The 16,315-nt window shown below is 38.3% G+C and overlaps 1 protein-coding gene across 4 annotated transcripts in view; it reads right to left on the reverse strand.

Annotated features, from left to right (window-relative positions):
* EIF2AK4 (eukaryotic translation initiation factor 2 alpha kinase 4) overlaps positions 1-15,609 on the reverse strand; it is a 37,141-nt gene extending 21,532 nt beyond the window's left edge. For 3 of the 4 annotated variants that reach the window (XR_001877174.1, XM_017829767.1, XM_017829766.1), the window contains exons 1-17: positions 15,409-15,609; positions 13,629-13,744; positions 12,394-12,496; positions 11,115-11,288; positions 10,235-10,315; positions 9,622-9,770; positions 9,087-9,202; positions 7,403-7,560; positions 6,451-6,986; positions 5,990-6,099; positions 5,294-5,451; positions 4,545-4,957; positions 3,744-3,813; positions 2,505-2,588; positions 1,191-1,313; positions 636-740; positions 339-396 (exon numbers count right to left, since the gene is read on the reverse strand). Coding sequence is in view for 3 of the 4 variants with exons in the window: in XM_017829767.1 (XP_017685256.1) it covers positions 339-396; positions 636-740; positions 1,191-1,313; positions 2,505-2,588; positions 3,744-3,813; positions 4,545-4,957; positions 5,294-5,451; positions 5,990-6,099; positions 6,451-6,986; positions 7,403-7,560; positions 9,087-9,202; positions 9,622-9,770; positions 10,235-10,315; positions 11,115-11,288; positions 12,394-12,496; positions 13,629-13,744; positions 15,409-15,561 (2,707 nt within the window). In the remaining variant the exon portion in view is untranslated. The remainder of the gene's footprint in view (positions 1-338; positions 397-635; positions 741-1,190; positions 1,314-2,504; positions 2,589-3,743; positions 3,814-4,544; positions 4,958-5,293; positions 5,452-5,989; positions 6,100-6,450; positions 6,987-7,402; positions 7,561-9,086; positions 9,203-9,621; positions 9,771-10,234; positions 10,316-11,114; positions 11,289-12,393; positions 12,497-13,628; positions 13,745-15,408) is intronic. The other variant, XM_017829768.1, reaches the window with a different exon arrangement.
* Between the last annotated feature and the right edge of the window lie 706 nt (positions 15,610-16,315).

Consider the following 16,315-nt stretch of genomic DNA (forward strand, 5'->3'; position numbering starts at 1 on the left):
AAAGACCCCGAAGTCTTGAAATTGTCCTGTATAGGCAAGAGAACAGAAGTGCAGATGGAACAGATATACAGGATGTCTATATACCTCACCAGAGGAAAGCAGATCTGTGGCAGAAGGCCAGCAGTGGAAGCAAATTAATTTTTAGATAACGGGCAAAACTGCCAGATTATATGTAGTATATCTACCCAAGAGTTGGTGGTTGATATGTCCTGTCCCTGGCCTCAATTAAAAAAAGTATTATTTCAAAGAACGAAAGGAAGTTCTAACAGAGTATACAAGACTGCATAATACAAATGTTTGCTTAAAATAATTTAGAAAAAGCTGCAATGTAAACTAACCTGATGGGTCAGACATAGCAGAACCATCGGAGAGATTTTCTTCTTGTTTAGAGAGCATCTGAAATCAGTGAAACAGACATATTGTAAATAGTTCATGAAACACTTCTGTTGGCTTTTCTTTCCACTTTGGTTGGCAGTACATGGTTTAATTCTAGAACCTTAGAAATTTAAACAAGTTTATGGCATTCACAGTATAAAAACATCATGCTCATTGGACTTTGTGTTTTATTTTCACCTTTCATGTAATTACATCATCATATTCAAGGAGTTTTTTCATTCACTTCAAGCTGTACTTACTGCATTTGCTGGATGATCTGTAGCTAAACCAAAATCACCAATTTTCACATGATCATCTGAATCTAAAAAGATGTTCACAGGTTTCAGGTCTCTGTGGATCATTCCCTGTTACAGCAGGACAGTAAAAAAAGACCCACAGAATATTAAACAATCAACATAATTAAAAATAAAACTCTATATAATAGACTGGAGAATCATATTATATACTTTTATTACAGTGGGAAATCTACTGCTAAGTCACTGAAGAATAATTTTGCAGACAGACTGTAGTCTGTAGCCCAGAAGCTAGGAACAATTTTCAGTGCTACCAGCTATCTAACAAATTGTTTTTAAAAGACGGTAAAATCTTTATGACGAATGGGTAAAATCTGAAGTGGTTCATTATAAAATTCAAGTTTAAACATAAAATACTTGAAACCCCAAGAACAGGTTAGTAATGGAAAGGGCAAAGAAAAAAACCTTAATAAATGCCCCAAACTGAATATTAAGAAACCCACGGAGAGAGAGGCATAGCACAGATATTATGGATATGTCATAACTGTCATATTTACTAACCTTTTCATGGATGTAAGCTAACCCATCCAAAATTTCTCGGAAAAGCCTCCAAAGCCGACTGGTGTCTTCATATAACCCTTGGTCAATAGTGTCCCTTAATGTGCTCTTTTCACAATATTCCATCTTCATATATAGGGCACAGAGGGAAGGAAGAACAGTTTTGTCAAGACAACAGACTATCAGAAACTTGTGTCAGTAAGCATATTACTGCCATGGTTTGGGAGCAAGTAGTACCCCCAAAGCATGGAGCTGTTTGGAATTTTCCTGAGAGCTGTCTTTTAGCTAGAAAACATACATCCACTTTTGGGTCCTACTCCATTTTCTCGAACAATGGTATAAGCTTGCAGAGTTGCATATTCTCTAACATAAATGTTAACAAGGTGAAAACAGCCAAGCCATAATGTGTGTTTAACCCAAACTCAAAAGAATCTCTGGCTTTTTTTTTACTTGGCACCTTAACTCTTTATATTATGAATATACACAACGCATGCAAACAAGCCTATTAAAATCTAATTCCATTTAATTGTATCTTCCTTCTAGACAACCTCCAGCATTAAGTGCATTATAAAAAACTGCACATCACCACAGAACAGTTAGCTATGATAATCGACTTTTCCCAGAAACGATCTAACTCAACACAAAGGAGATGCAGTAGTAAAGCCTTTAGTTGCAAACCTGCGGGAATCTCATTTTGTGTCCACTGTTAGAGCCACACAATGGCTTTGCAGATTACTGTTTTGTATTAAAATAAAGTGCATACACAATACTGTGCCATTGAAAAGAATGAGGAATTTTTCATATCTGTGAAAGACAACTTCCCCTCTGGAATTCAACCAGTATATTTCAACTCCACATTGGGAATTAACACCATAACCAAACTGAGGAACACCAGCTACAGCATTACAAGATTGGAATGGATATTCTAAACAAACACCAAGCACGAGGAAAAGTAGTGCTTTGGAAGTCATGGTCTCAAAGGTTGGCTGGTTGGGTTGTTCTATGGTTAGGTCAGGAATTGGCAGCTTTTACTTGTACACAAGCAACAACAATTATCCTAATATGCACTATGGCGCTACAAAACTGCTTTCTCCAGACACAACTACAGAGTCCTGGAAGGCATAACAAGCCATGTGCACTGCACAGTGCCTTCCACCAGCCAAGCCTTTAGAAAACCAGTCTATTGCAAAAACAACATTGAACTTACTCATTTGCGTTTTTAAAGGTCATTACTTTTTTTCATGAAAACCAGCAACTAGTCTTTGCAGGTTGAAATAAACAGTATCCTTTTATCTGAAAACACAACCATGTTTGTACCTGAATGTACAAGTAATGCACTGTCTGAATGACTGGTGTCCTGTCTTCTCCTCCATGGCTATTCTTTTCATTGCCTTCTTCGTTCTTTATCACAATAAAAGTCAACAGAACAGTTAGCTACAGGAAGCTGTGCAGACTTTTTTGTTATGCATACTACTATCTTTTAATGGCTGGAACACATTGATGAGAACTCACCTTCTATGGCTAGTTTTGAAAAACAGCAAAATAATATAATGACATTTTTGTAATGCCACTGTTTCTAAATAAAATAGAAAACCAGGTGTGACTAAACTCTCATTTTCAAAGTGAAAATGAGTAACATTTTGCCATCATTAGACACTGGAGGCAAAGCATTCCAGAAGATCTAGATGAAACCTAAATTTCAATCTATGTCATGTTAAAAAAAAAGAAAAAAAATGAAATTTGAAACTAAAAGATACAAAGCTTGCTTGATAAATAATGCAACCCCCACCCTCAACTAACAACTTTGATATGGTGTGTATATATACAATATATATGTATGTATAATAATATATATAATAATATGTAATATTAATGTAATATTATTAATGTAATATTAATAATATAGCAGTGCATTCTTTTGCCATTAAATTCTATACTGAAAACATTCTCATTAAAACATGTACATTAAAACAGAAAGAGGAAGAAGATGAAGCTTTAATAAGAGCATGTTACAGATCATCAGGATTGGCAACGACGTATTCCAGATGCTGTAGAAAACTGTGCATTAACTTTCTAGTGATACAGTGCTGTGACACAAAATCTGAAAATCAACTAAAACCTTAGATGCTATACTGACTTCCCCTCTTTTTGACTGCTAGCAATATGTATTGTGCCCACTTTCAAAAAGTGGATAGTATGAGCAGATATATTGGTTTATAGCATCTAAAAGCAGAACAGAATTTTAACGTTTGGATGATGTAAGGCCATGTAATCCAAAATCATGTACACAATGAAGTGTTAAACTTGCAATAACCTGGCTCATGACTAAAAAAACCTAACATTTAGCTAAATGAACACTACAGGAAACAGAATCCAGATTAGCTGCATCAGACTGATTTCTATGGAATGCAGCTCATAATGGCACATATCTACTCTAATGGAACATCACCTTATATGGTTCTGTACTTACATCAGAAGTAAAACAAAACTTCCTAACTGACCTGTTTGTCAAAGACTATTTTATGATCTTTTAACTTTTACTTGCTTTATACTTACCCGGGAATGACCTTTACTGTTTTCATCCTCATTATCAAAAATTATTTCACTTTCAGAATCTGTAGTTGGCCTGTTTAAAAAGAGAAATTAAAAAAAACCCAGAAGTTCTGGATACCAAGAAATATTTACTAAGAAATCTGGAAATTATCTGTGGGGGAAAAAAGAAAATCTAAGCTTCTGCTGAAGAACTAGATGCCTTAAACAAAAAAGCAAAAGAAAACAATACCCAGAAAAGTATCCTGCTTGCAAAGCAACACTTCCTTTGATAGCCCAGTCTCTAAAAGGGAAGGTACATATTTGCATCAGTAAAATTTAATTTCTATATGCAGTAAGCAAAACTGAGATAAACTTACTTGCTTCAAAAAAAAAAAAAAGTCACTGTGAAAGAGCCACACCATACATGGAGGAAGGTATGGAATACATTAGTAAAAACCAAAACAAAAAAATAAGAGCAAGTTTGGTATTTTTCAAGATCTGTAATATTTCTGTTATTGTTTATTAGAAACCCCTTACTCTCAAGGCTGGACAAGACAGTCCAACAGAAGGTAAACAGTCATGCATTCTGGCACAAATAATAAGAAACTTCATGAAGTCTAAACCAAAATTTTGCTCAAAGACCAACAAATTTTCCTCTTCCTGGCTACCTGACTGCTGGTAAATACACTGTTTTTGAACAAGGGGACAGAATAAAAATGCAGTGAACTACTTCTGACAAAAGACGCAAGAATGGTAAAAGACACAAACTTGGAAAAATGAACTCTGTTCATGTCCCTGACAGTACCAATACTGAAGCCTACTTACAAAAATGAATGCGAGAACACGCCGTCACCGTCATCATCGTCATCACTGGATTCCTGATCAGCTCCATTGAATTTGCTGCTGGAGGATCTTTCACATGAAGTACTCCACTCAACTGAACTTGTCAAAACTGGAGGAGGAGCATTAGTTTCCACATCATTTGTCTCCTCAGTGGTAAGGATGAAGAGACCAGCTTTGGGGGGTGTTGTTCTCTCTTCGGTTGTTTCAGATGATGACACAGTGGGAACAGGACTTCCATGTTTCTCTATCCAAGCGTTGTAATACCTCACAATGTTCTCATGGTTCAAGCGGGAAAGTAACGTTACTTCTCCCTTAATCCTCCGAAATTGCTTGCTGGTAGGGTTTACACGAATACGTTTCACAGCATAATAGCAACCATCAAGCTTATTTCTTACCTGCAAAATTTAAATTAATCTAAAGTCAAATGCTTACAAAGGTCTTACCAAGCAGAGCCAGAAGTGGAATAATTTCATGAAACAGGAAGTCTTTCTTCCACCTGGAAAATGACTACAACTCAAATGCAAGCTTCCCCATTCTGACAGGCTTCTCTGCAGATTCCCAGAAACTTCTTGCAAAACTTTTCAGCCTATTCAATTCCAGATAAAAACCACACTACAGAGAGCACATTGGCAGATAAATAAAACCATGCAAACATTGAATATATTGTTTTGCTTCAGAGAAAACAAACACCCCCAAAAAGGATTCTAGAGGAAATAATTTTTATACCATACCTTGATGACTGCTCCAAAAGCCCCTTTGCCAAGTAATTTTAGCTCTTCAAACTCATTGTAGTACCGTGAAAATTGTCTCTGTGTTTCTGTGAAGAATGAAGCACTGGATATCTGACTGCTGGGTATAACTGTCTCGATGCAATCCACACCTGCTGAATCTGTAATGAAGACAAAGTTACCACCCGTGGTAATATGGGGATAAGGCATGAGGGACTGACAAGTAAGTACCACGAAGGAGATAAAAACTAAATAACTTCAAGCGCAACTAAAACCTAGAATACAGAAGTGCTATGCTGCGTAGAGTTAAGTTCTGGTACAAGCATAAACCTTCATACAGTTTTTAATTACTAACATTACGCTAGACAAAGGAATGATTTTAAGAACATGACAAGCAAAGAAGTCTCATTGGAACACCATCTTCCAAGGACAAAGTTAGGTCTACATTTACGCCATGCAGGACATGGATGAATTTACAGTTTTCATTAAAGCACAAGCTGCTTCTAGTGAGGAAACAACATTAGTCAGTCCACCCCAGCTAGTCATGGATAGAGAAGTTAAAGACCACACTAGCTTTTAAGTTAGTTCATGTAAAACACTCGTGCTGTCTTGTGAAGCTGTAGCACAGCTCAATTTTTCTGTTATTGCAGGCATGTAACCACTTATTTAGCGGAATATGGGAAGAACCAAGTTCCTTACCATCTAGATTTTCTTCAGCTACAGGTATTTTTATTCGTGGAATGTTTATAAAACTATGTTGTAACAACTGTTGAGGAGTCCATCTTTCTTTATCTTCCAAGCAAACACACCTATTAGGAAACCAAGGATAGAACTATTTTATATCAGGCGTAAACGTTCAAAGACTTCTCATTATATTTAAGAAATTATCACCTGTATCATTCAGATGGGAATAAGAAGTAAAGACAGACTGAAGGACTAATTCACAGTGACACACGGTGGCAAAGCAGAGAAAAAGAGAGCACCAGACACTCTCCCAAAAACCAATTAGCAGCCTGAGCCATAAGACAGCAAACCTCATCTCTAAAATCTACAACTAGCAACACAGGAGGGCTTAGCTGTTCTTTAAAAAAACTGCTCAAATCTTTAAAACAGACAAACAAACAAACAAACACACAAATGCATGAATGCAACAAACATACTTTCCCAGAAAGTCTTGGAAGTCAGCGGGTAAATTGGTAGGAACAGCAACTGGAAATTCCTTGGTTACTTGGCCCTGGCTGAGTGAAAGCAGAAGCAAGCCCAGACGCCATACATCGCCTTTTTTTCCAGGTTTGTTGGGAAGACCATCCTCACTAAAACGAACTTTGGTTTGCTCAAAAACATCTGCTTTGCAGATATCAGCTAAGCGCTTGGAAATGCTGTAGTCTGTCACCTTGATGTTGCCTTCAGCATCTACCAGGACACTGGAAGCACAAAGAACTTTGTGCACTACTGAATTACTGTGCAAGTAGTCGAGAGCTGACAAGATCTGGGTCACATAATGGCGCAACTGCTCAACTGGAACTGGAGTCTCTTTGTGTAAGTACGTAGAAAGGCTGCAACCACTTATGTGCTCCACTAAAATATCCACCACAATTGAATCGTCCCGTTCTTTAAGGTTCATACATTTATAATGTACTATGTTTGGGTGACTTAGCTTCGTCAGTGAGCTGAACTCTGTTTCTGCACCCTGAAGCTGGTAGAGAAACACAACATAACATGCATTGTGTCATATCTTGTGAACACACCACTACTAAAATATATAACATATACAAAATACGTACAAAATATATAACATCCTCGTTCTTTTCTAAAAAGGAAATATTGTACACAAGGGGAAGGTACAGCATCGATTTCTGACAGGTAAGCTTGATTCCCTCTTTCTTCAGAATTTTAATATTTTATTATTTTATTTATGCATACTTGCAAACACACTTTCTTGCATTTATATGAATACCCCATATACTCATCTTCTTTTGTGCAGATACTCTAAACATCAGCATTTTAAAGCTCATTACCACCCTCTCAAGTTTAATATAGACTAGCAGCCTCAAGAAAAACACTGAGCCTCACCTAATCTTGATTAAGCCAAATGCAAAACATAGGCATTACCTGTTTCTTAGACTTCTCAATCTTTTCTATTTCCTGTGTTGTAAGAAATCTTCCCATCTTTTTTTGCCAGTGCAGAACCCATTCATATATTAAAACAAAATCTCCACTGCGAATTTCTAAGGCATTGTAAACTGATTTACCAAGTTGTTCATCCCTGCCTGTACATAAAGAGAGAGAAGAGGAACATGGCTTCTTTTGTTTCTGAGGACTTGACAAGAGCTCCTGCAAATGCTAAATAAATACCAGTAAGCCTGTTTTCCAAAGTTCAGAAATATAAATCTACTTACAACTAAACAATATCCATATCTATACAGTAGGTATGGCAAGTATCAGGTCTGATGAGACTGAACGCTATGCAGTAGTAGTCAAATGAAAGCAGTACTACATGGGAAAAAACTGCTGCAAATTTTAAAGAATTTCAAGTTTTAATACATGAACAACCTTCCTACTTCGCAAATGCCAAACTCTACACACAGTAACATAATTGTTCATCTTCGAACTGCAAAATAATAAAATTCTCCTTGCTTCAGAGACTTTTAGGCTGTTCATCCCCTCACTGAGGAAGAGCTGTGTTGAAAACAAACAGTGAAAACATATGATGGTCCATTCATGGGGGCACTTCATGGAGGCCTTTCAGCTCTGAAAGGGTGACTGTTTTTGCTAAACCCACTGCTTTTATGCCATTGCTATCAGCAGCAATGGAAGGAGAGCAAGTATGCCCTTCCAACCCTGTGCTTATCAGCAGTTTCACATGCTACTGAAAGCTAACACGTGATGCAACTTCTTGCTTGGTAGCCACGTATATCTGACAAGCTAGCTATTTAAATTTAAAGGCAAATAGTTTTCAGTATTAATTTAGTTATGTCGAGAATATAAAATGCTGAGAGGGTAGTTTGATTTTTTTATGGCTACTCAGTTATGTAATTGTACCTGGAGAAGCAAGTTTTTATTTTAAATAGTCTAGAAAAACATGAGACATTTACCACAAATTAACTTTTCTTATTACTCTCTCCCATTCTTATTGTGACATATCACAATCCACTATAGCACTCTCTCTATCCTTGCTGCTTGTACCTGTTAATATTAAGTTAACAAACAAAGCAAACTGTTAAAGAATACATTCAGTGCAGGAAGCTGGGTGTGCAGCTGCAGTGGAGCTGCAGGTTGAGCTCTGGGGGGCAGGAGCCCGAGCCTGAGGCAAGAGCCTGTGACCTGCCAACTTTTGCATGACAAAGGGCACAGGGATCCCTGGCCCAGCCATGGACCCACACTCAGAGACAGCAGGAGCCGAGACCCCCAGACTTTCCCATGCTTATACTGTGAGGGTATAAAAGGCCAGAGATTCCTTTGTTCGGGATCCCCCCTTGGAGGCACAGGCTCTAGCTGTCAATCTTGTTATTTAGTTATTGCACCATGATTAAATTATTCTGATGATCTGGACATCTGAGACTCTGCCATGGGAAACCTGGGGTGGAGCCATTAAGGAAACCTGGTCTGACTGTGTGAGTGTAGGGTGTGTAGCTGCAAAGGCACTTCAGTCCCAGCCCAGGTGGTGCTAGAGCGACTGCCAGAGTGCCTCCTGGATGGTCGGACAGGGAAGTTTCATTAACAGAAACCACCCAAAAAAACCAAAACAGGCAGTCTCAAAACCAGTATTTCAAGCTACAATTGTAATTTTGCTTACCTAGACATTTTCCTTTATGGACAGTAAGTTGTCCAGCACCACTTGTGCTGAAGTTCAAAACTTCATAATTTCTGGGTGGTTCTTCATTATTACTAACAGAAAGCTGTCGTTCTCGTCTGCAATGTGAACAGAACATTTTTCTCCAACTCAAAAAGACAGTATTGCCACATGTCCTAGTCCCTAAATATATTAATTCTGCAAGAGGATTAGCTTTCAGAGACTTTTTCATCCAATGATAATATCCATTAATTTCAAAGATGGATTAGTGCAAAAATACGTGTCTGATTAGAAATCCAGTATTTTAGCAGCAACATCATGCTGCACTGGGTCTCAGTATTTAAAGCCAGGAGTTGAATACAGATCTTAAAAATTGGAAAGGTCCAAAGTTATCCAGAGCACATGAATTAGTTAAACCATGTCAAATGAAAGGGCAGGGGAGGAAGAGACCAAAATGAACAGAGGAACATGACACACTATTCCCTTGCCTTCAAATTGCACTCCGAAATCTAAAAAATCTACATGCAAACTGACATACTTTGAGCGTCCAGTTGAATTTGGTCGGTGTTTACTGTTCACCCCATGTTCCAAACAGCTCCCATTTAAGCGTGAAGCAACTTTATATCCTGCAGTGTCTCTACTGTGAGAATTTTCTTGATTTGTCAGAGCAGCTATTTCCAAACGTTCCTATAAATCAGGAAAGACACCAAATAAGTACAGAATCCACTCCTATCTTCAAAATATGTGAGTACTTAATTATTATTCTGTGAAGGCACCCAGATCACTAAAGTAATGTTTTCATAATAAATGTATACGTGAGGGCAAGGAAAAAAGTGCTGAGATTTCAGAAAGTACCTTTCAGCACTGCCCACGAGCAAGAATCTAAAGAAACTGGAAACATTAACATATCAACTTTTTTCTATGTGTGTTTGAAAGTATCTTGGTACACTTAAGATGCTAGTATATTCTAGAAATAAAACCTGTATCCTCAAGAACCTATTTTAACCTAGATCTATTAGGAGCACTGGATGAGAAAAGATGTCCAGGAAAATTTAGTCATGTAAATCTCTCAAATTTTTACAAGCATATATTAGAGTTCTGGGAAGAACTTATTGCAATGTTTTTTTTGCACGCCTGCTTAGAAAGAATACCTGTTTGGCAATCTCTTTCTTTTTTCTTTCTTCTCTTTTCTCTTCCTCCCTTCTCTGAATCTCGTTAAGGATTTCACGTTGCTGAAATGAATTTTGGTGTTGTTAAGAGATGGAACAATACATGCAATACAACTGTTAAAATCTTACCCTGGTTTAAAAAAAAGAGCTATGATGATTTTTCAAAAGTATTAAAGAGGATTTGTGGATGTCACAAGAATAAAAAAGAGAAGTCAAAATAGCTCTCCTAAGGAAGTTAACAGCATATAGGAGAATGGAATTATAGGCAAATGACTTCTGCCAGACCCAACAATAAAATTTCATACACAAAAAAGACAGAGGGATAAACTAAAACAAAACCAGAGCTATTCTATTCATGTTCCTCACAGTATGGAGACTCCACACTACTAGCCTCTGTGAGACCTCATTTCTAGTGAAGGATGTAGGTAGTCTCAGGTCTCTTTAGATTAAATTTGTTGCTCTGTAGAGATGTCTGTCATAGAGAACATTCCAGTCACCCAACAGGTGAAAGAAGGTATGATTACCTGTCTGGATGGCTAATACTTCCTAGTTTAAGATGGAATGCACTTACTATATACACAAGTGTAAGCAAATGTATAAGGTCCTCTTGATAAGCAATTTTCACAGCATCAGGAATCAACATTTAGGTTTGTTTCAGGCATAAAGATTTCTCAGGGTTAAAAGTACATCATTAAAATATTACAATTAGAGCAATAGATAGTTCATATAATGCATATTGGTCAAGTCATACTGACAGGTCTGACAAATTAATAATTCACTAAAATGCACCGCTACGCAAAATGATTTTCAAATCATGATTATGTTAAGAATACAGGGTTATTCATACTTTGACTTCTCTTACCTCCTGCTCCTCTCTTCTCTTAACTTCTTGTGCCCTACGCAATTCCTCCTGAGCTAATCTTTCTTGTTCTTTTTGATGATTTTTTAGCATTTCTTCATGAAAAGACTTGGAAGGTGGTTTATTATATTCACTGAGAAATGACTGTACATGGTCGGCAAGTTCAAATATCATCACCTGAAAGAAGTACATCACATGGCCAAATGACACTCACTCAAAAAAGCAACACAGCAGCAGTTTCCAAAGATACTGAAAAATTTGAGGAAATTTTTGGTTATTGAACAGAATGAACAAAACAGTACCTGGCTAAAACAGTTATTTTTGAAGTATCTCCAGAAAAATTGGCAATGAAAATAGTAGTATTCAAATGGAAAAAAGACTTGATGTGGCAAGACTGAATGACAGGCAGCCCTTGCCAAACCTCTAAAGTTGACAGCCTTAGGAAATTGAAAGCAAAATAGTATCCCATTTCAGCATATAACATCCACTGCTGTGTATTTCTCACTTTTAAAAAGTCAAATGGAGCTATTCAAATGTGTTCACCTGCAACATTTCCAAACAGCAATAAGAAACATACCATAAACACTGTTTTCACCAAGGATTCTTTGCTTGCTAGTAATTCTTTGAATCACTTCAGCCTCAACAAGAATGGAAATGTATTTTAAATACTAAACATATCTGAGGACTTACAAAATTTCTTAAAATAGATAAAAGTTCTATGCTTCATGTTTCTCTTTCTCTTTTTATCCAATTCAGGAGAAACTCAAGTATTGCTATTCCTAAACACAGTAGAAAAAAAGGCACAATGGCATGGAGTGATTGTGCTACAGCCACAGAAGTCAAGTGTTGAGTTCGTGTTAGAAGAAAGGTCTCCAGCCCTTCAGTTCAGCGCTAGATGAACAAGATCCCATTCAAAAAACTCGCCAGGGAACTGCTGTTTGCTTAAACAGGTATGGCCTCTTACAATATTCAAATTAATCTGAAAAGTGCAGAAAGCTCTTAAGAGTTAGTATTGCTTTTCATACCGTGAAATAACTCAGAACCTCTAAACCTAATAACATGAACCTTTGAACACGGATAAAGCTTGCACTGTTTACACAGGCACTGGATTTTAAGAGCATCCACAGTCTGAACTTTCATTAATTAGAAACATTCTTAAGAAAGACAGTCCCTCTTTCCTTAAGAGCAATGCAACTTATACTTCCAATGTGGATGTATTCCACTATATTATACCAAAAATTTTTAGAACTATTTGGTCCGGAAGGAAGTGAAAAGCTCTTACCTCTCCACGGCACTGTTTTGCCAGTTCAGCTAATCTGGATTTTAGTTCATTTATTTTCTCATTTGACAAGCCTTTTGAATTTTTTAATTGTATTTCAGGAACTCTGAAGGACAGCAATAAACATATAAAAGTCCTCATTAGAAACACTGACTGGAAAAAGCAACAGAATATTGATAAAAACAGTGTGTGAGGGAAAAGAAATGGAGTTTGTAGTCACTTGGCAATTAGTCAATGCTCAAATAAACAGAATATAAATATTACATATACAACATAAAGCCAGAAATACTGTTTCATATTCTCTACCGTCAAATTTTCTGGCTGCAGATTACCTGTCGGTTACACTTAACAGTAGAACTACCAAAGAAACCCTGCAGAATCTTATAATTCAACTATTCAATAGTAATTTACTTAACAAGCCTTTTGAAATATTACTAGCATAACAGATGTTTAAAATTTATTTATCACCACTATACAGCTTTCACAAACCTCCAAAAACATATGCAATAAATAAATATCAGCTAAACTTAAAAAATATTTAAAATAAAGTGAACAAGCAAAGTGTCTGTAGGTATGCTATCTCAGCTGTTATGTCCTTTGTTATAGGGTATAACTGAGCTATCACTTAGTAAGGAATAGCACTTCCCTTGTTCACCATACATGCCACAGCATAAATGGATGGACTGAAGGGAGTTATGCTTTGGACACTATCAGTGGCATACGGACGGAAGAAAACTGGATACAGAGCAACACTTTTAACCCAGAAATCAATTGCCAACCAAAAATCCTGGGGGAAGCTGTCACCTGCAACTCCTTCCACATTCTCTATGGAGGACTCTTCCAAAAGACTAATCCAGCAGAAAACAGGACAGCAGACACAACTAAGACAGCAGATGGCTTTAAAAAAGGAGATTCAGTTCGTGTCAGCTGAAAGAGTCACAAGCTGAAGTATAAGAAGGGCACTAAGATACTAGCATAGGAACATGTGTTCATGTATTTGCAAGCTACAGATTGGGGCTGCAGTCTTGCACTGACCCTATTATTCTCCATTGCACAAAAGACTACATCCAATTCAGGTGCCAAAGTTTAGAGCTGCATATTATAAAGTACCACACGTTTAATAAATACTGACATGCAGAAAGCCAGAGTAACACTGAAGACTAAAACTACATATTTTTTCAACTTACACTTTACTATGGAAAATAGAGACAAGAGGTTATATTTTAATGTTCACTCACGTATCAGGGTAGGTATGTGGACACTTGACCCACAGGTCAACTTTGGCATACACTTCATTAGCACCAGTCAATCCCTGAGGACGCAGAACTAAATTAATTTCAGGAGGCTGTCGCACCTAAAACGCAAAACAAAAACTTCAGATTGAAAAGGTTTTGTTTTAATGAAAACATTCAACTCTAAACATATATTATAGTAGGATATGGGTTAGACCATCCAAATAACTAAAAAAATATGTTAATGCAGTGATACTGCTCAATGACAGTGAACTGGGCCACTGATTACCACAGTTTATCCAGAATATTTTTGCAACTTCTTCAGATAAACGTAGTTACAGTTATTAGAAAGATTATTCAGACTAAGCAAAAATGAGGTTCTACAACAAAACTCTTGTATTGTGCTTACTGTAGACCAGCAGGAGGAAAAAATTAAATAAACACAGGCTATTTATGGAATATCACATATTAAATTTATTATAAAACCAATATTGTTTCTTTCTGGTTTGGATCACTAACACCAATCATTATTTTCTGACACGGCAACAGACCATAATGTCACACTGATATACACTTTATGTGGCCAAAGAAATGGACAGTATTTTTTTTCTAGTTATATTTTGGGGTTAGACATAAACCAGAATTCTAACAAGTATTGTCTTCCCCCTCTCCAACCTGTTCAAATCACCTACTCGAAACCAGAGTAAAGTAAAATATGGCCATATAAACATTCTAACCTTTTTCTTTTCAATTAGAATTTAAAAAAAACACAAACACCACAAAACAAAAAGAACCCCAAACAAACACCAAAAAAAACAACAAAACAACCCAGGCATTAATAACATGAAAAACTGATAGGGAAGCAAGACTACATGGAAAAACAAATAAGGAAACACATGGTAACTATGCCCTCTATTTTCCATTTGCATTTCCAGCAAGGAAGAGAACAGGTCAAGTCAAGAGGACGTCAGGTAGGACTTTTAATAAGGAGTGAGGTTTGCAATTCTTCTGAAAACCCAAGAAATAATTAAGAGTGTTCTCACCAAACTCCATGAAAAAAAAGAAAAAAAGTTACAAAGTTGCTGCAAAAATGTTAAGTTCAGATCTATGGCAGAAAAAAAAGACAGCGGAGGCTATGATATATTTTGTAGAAATTAAACACAAAAGAATGTAAAAAGAAACAACAGTAGAAGTGAACTTTGAGAACAGAACAGCGTAACCAGTATCTCAAGGTACAGGAAAAACAGTGCCGAAAGCGTAGTTGGAAAAAAATATCAATTAGATGTTGTGGACACAAAAGTTAAATGCAAGAGAGTAGCGAGTACTAGCCCTGAGCACTAACTAGTTGTAAATAAAAAACCCCAAACCTATAAAAATGAAAGCTGAAGTATCAAGTTATCATGGAAACAGCCACAGTCTGAGAAAACCACAGCATATAATAACCACGCAAAATCATCATATATACCGATGCGATTAATTTATTAAGCAGGTACGTAATTAGTCGGTTAAGCAATGAATTAAGAGGCAATTTTTTTAAAGCCTGACAATTCATTAAAATGCAATTTATAAACACAGCACTGCATATAGTGCGAGCACTTCTATCTTGAGGATTAATCGCAAGGGCGATCCGCTGCAGGGCTGGGGGGGAGGCGAGACGCGCCCCTCAAGGAAGACGTGGACCGGCACCACCGGGGCAGCGCCAGCCGCGTCCCCAGTCCCGCTCCGCACAGCGACCCGGTCCGCTCCACCCCCACAGCATCCGCGCCCTGCGGGCCCCGCTCACTACCTTCCAGGCCTGGCTCTGCCGCAGATCCTGGAAGTCCTGCCCGTAAATCGACTCCAGCACCTGGAGCTCGTTCTCCTGCCGCAGCTGGTAGCTCTCCGGCGGCTCCCCGGCAGTCTCCGCCGGCATCTGCTGCGCGCCGCTGGCCCGGGCCATGTCAGCTGCCCCGGCGGGGGCGGGCGGCGGCCATCGCGGACAGCACCGCCGCGCTGCCCCCCTGGAAGTGGTGCCGGGGCCGCGCTCCGGCACCGCCCCCGCGGCGGCGGGAGGAGGAGGAGCCGGGGGGGGGGGCGACTCTGGGGGCCGGTGGTTCGCCCACCAGGAATATATCGAGTTGGAAGGGACCCATAAGGATTACCGAGACCAATTCCCTGCTCCTCACAGGACTACCTGAAACTAAACCGTGACTAAACTCTGGGAGGCTTGGTGCCATGACCACTTCCCTGGGGAGCCTGTTCCAGTGACCAACCACTCTCTGGGTGAAGAATCTTTTCCTAATGCCCAGCCTGACCTCCCCCAGGATAAGCGTCCAGTTATACCTATAATACAGAGATACGCAGCAAATACGACTAGTTACTGTGCAGATTTTTTTTAACAGACTTTGACAAAGATTTGCAAAAGGGAAAGGTAACCACAAAATTCAGAATGGATTTAATGTAGAGCTGACACGGGATACAACTTCCTGTGAAAACTATGAAAATATTTCCACTGACGATTGCTTTAGTGAATAATAGCATGTGGAGGGCAAGCAGCCTTAGTCTTTTGCTAGTTAAACTGCAAATGCGAAGTGAGGCCAGACCCAGCGAACACCCCTCAGCCCCTGGGTCTCCTTGGTGGAACTTGCCAGAGAGAGGAAGCTGGGGGTTGTCGGGAGAGCAGTGGTAACCAAAGAAGAAAATGTGCTTTCTTT

This window comes from Lepidothrix coronata, unplaced genomic scaffold (genome assembly GCF_001604755.1).
Source record: "Lepidothrix coronata isolate B3197 unplaced genomic scaffold, Lepidothrix_coronata-1.0 Scaffold168, whole genome shotgun sequence".
NCBI lineage: Eukaryota > Metazoa > Chordata > Aves > Passeriformes > Pipridae > Lepidothrix > Lepidothrix coronata.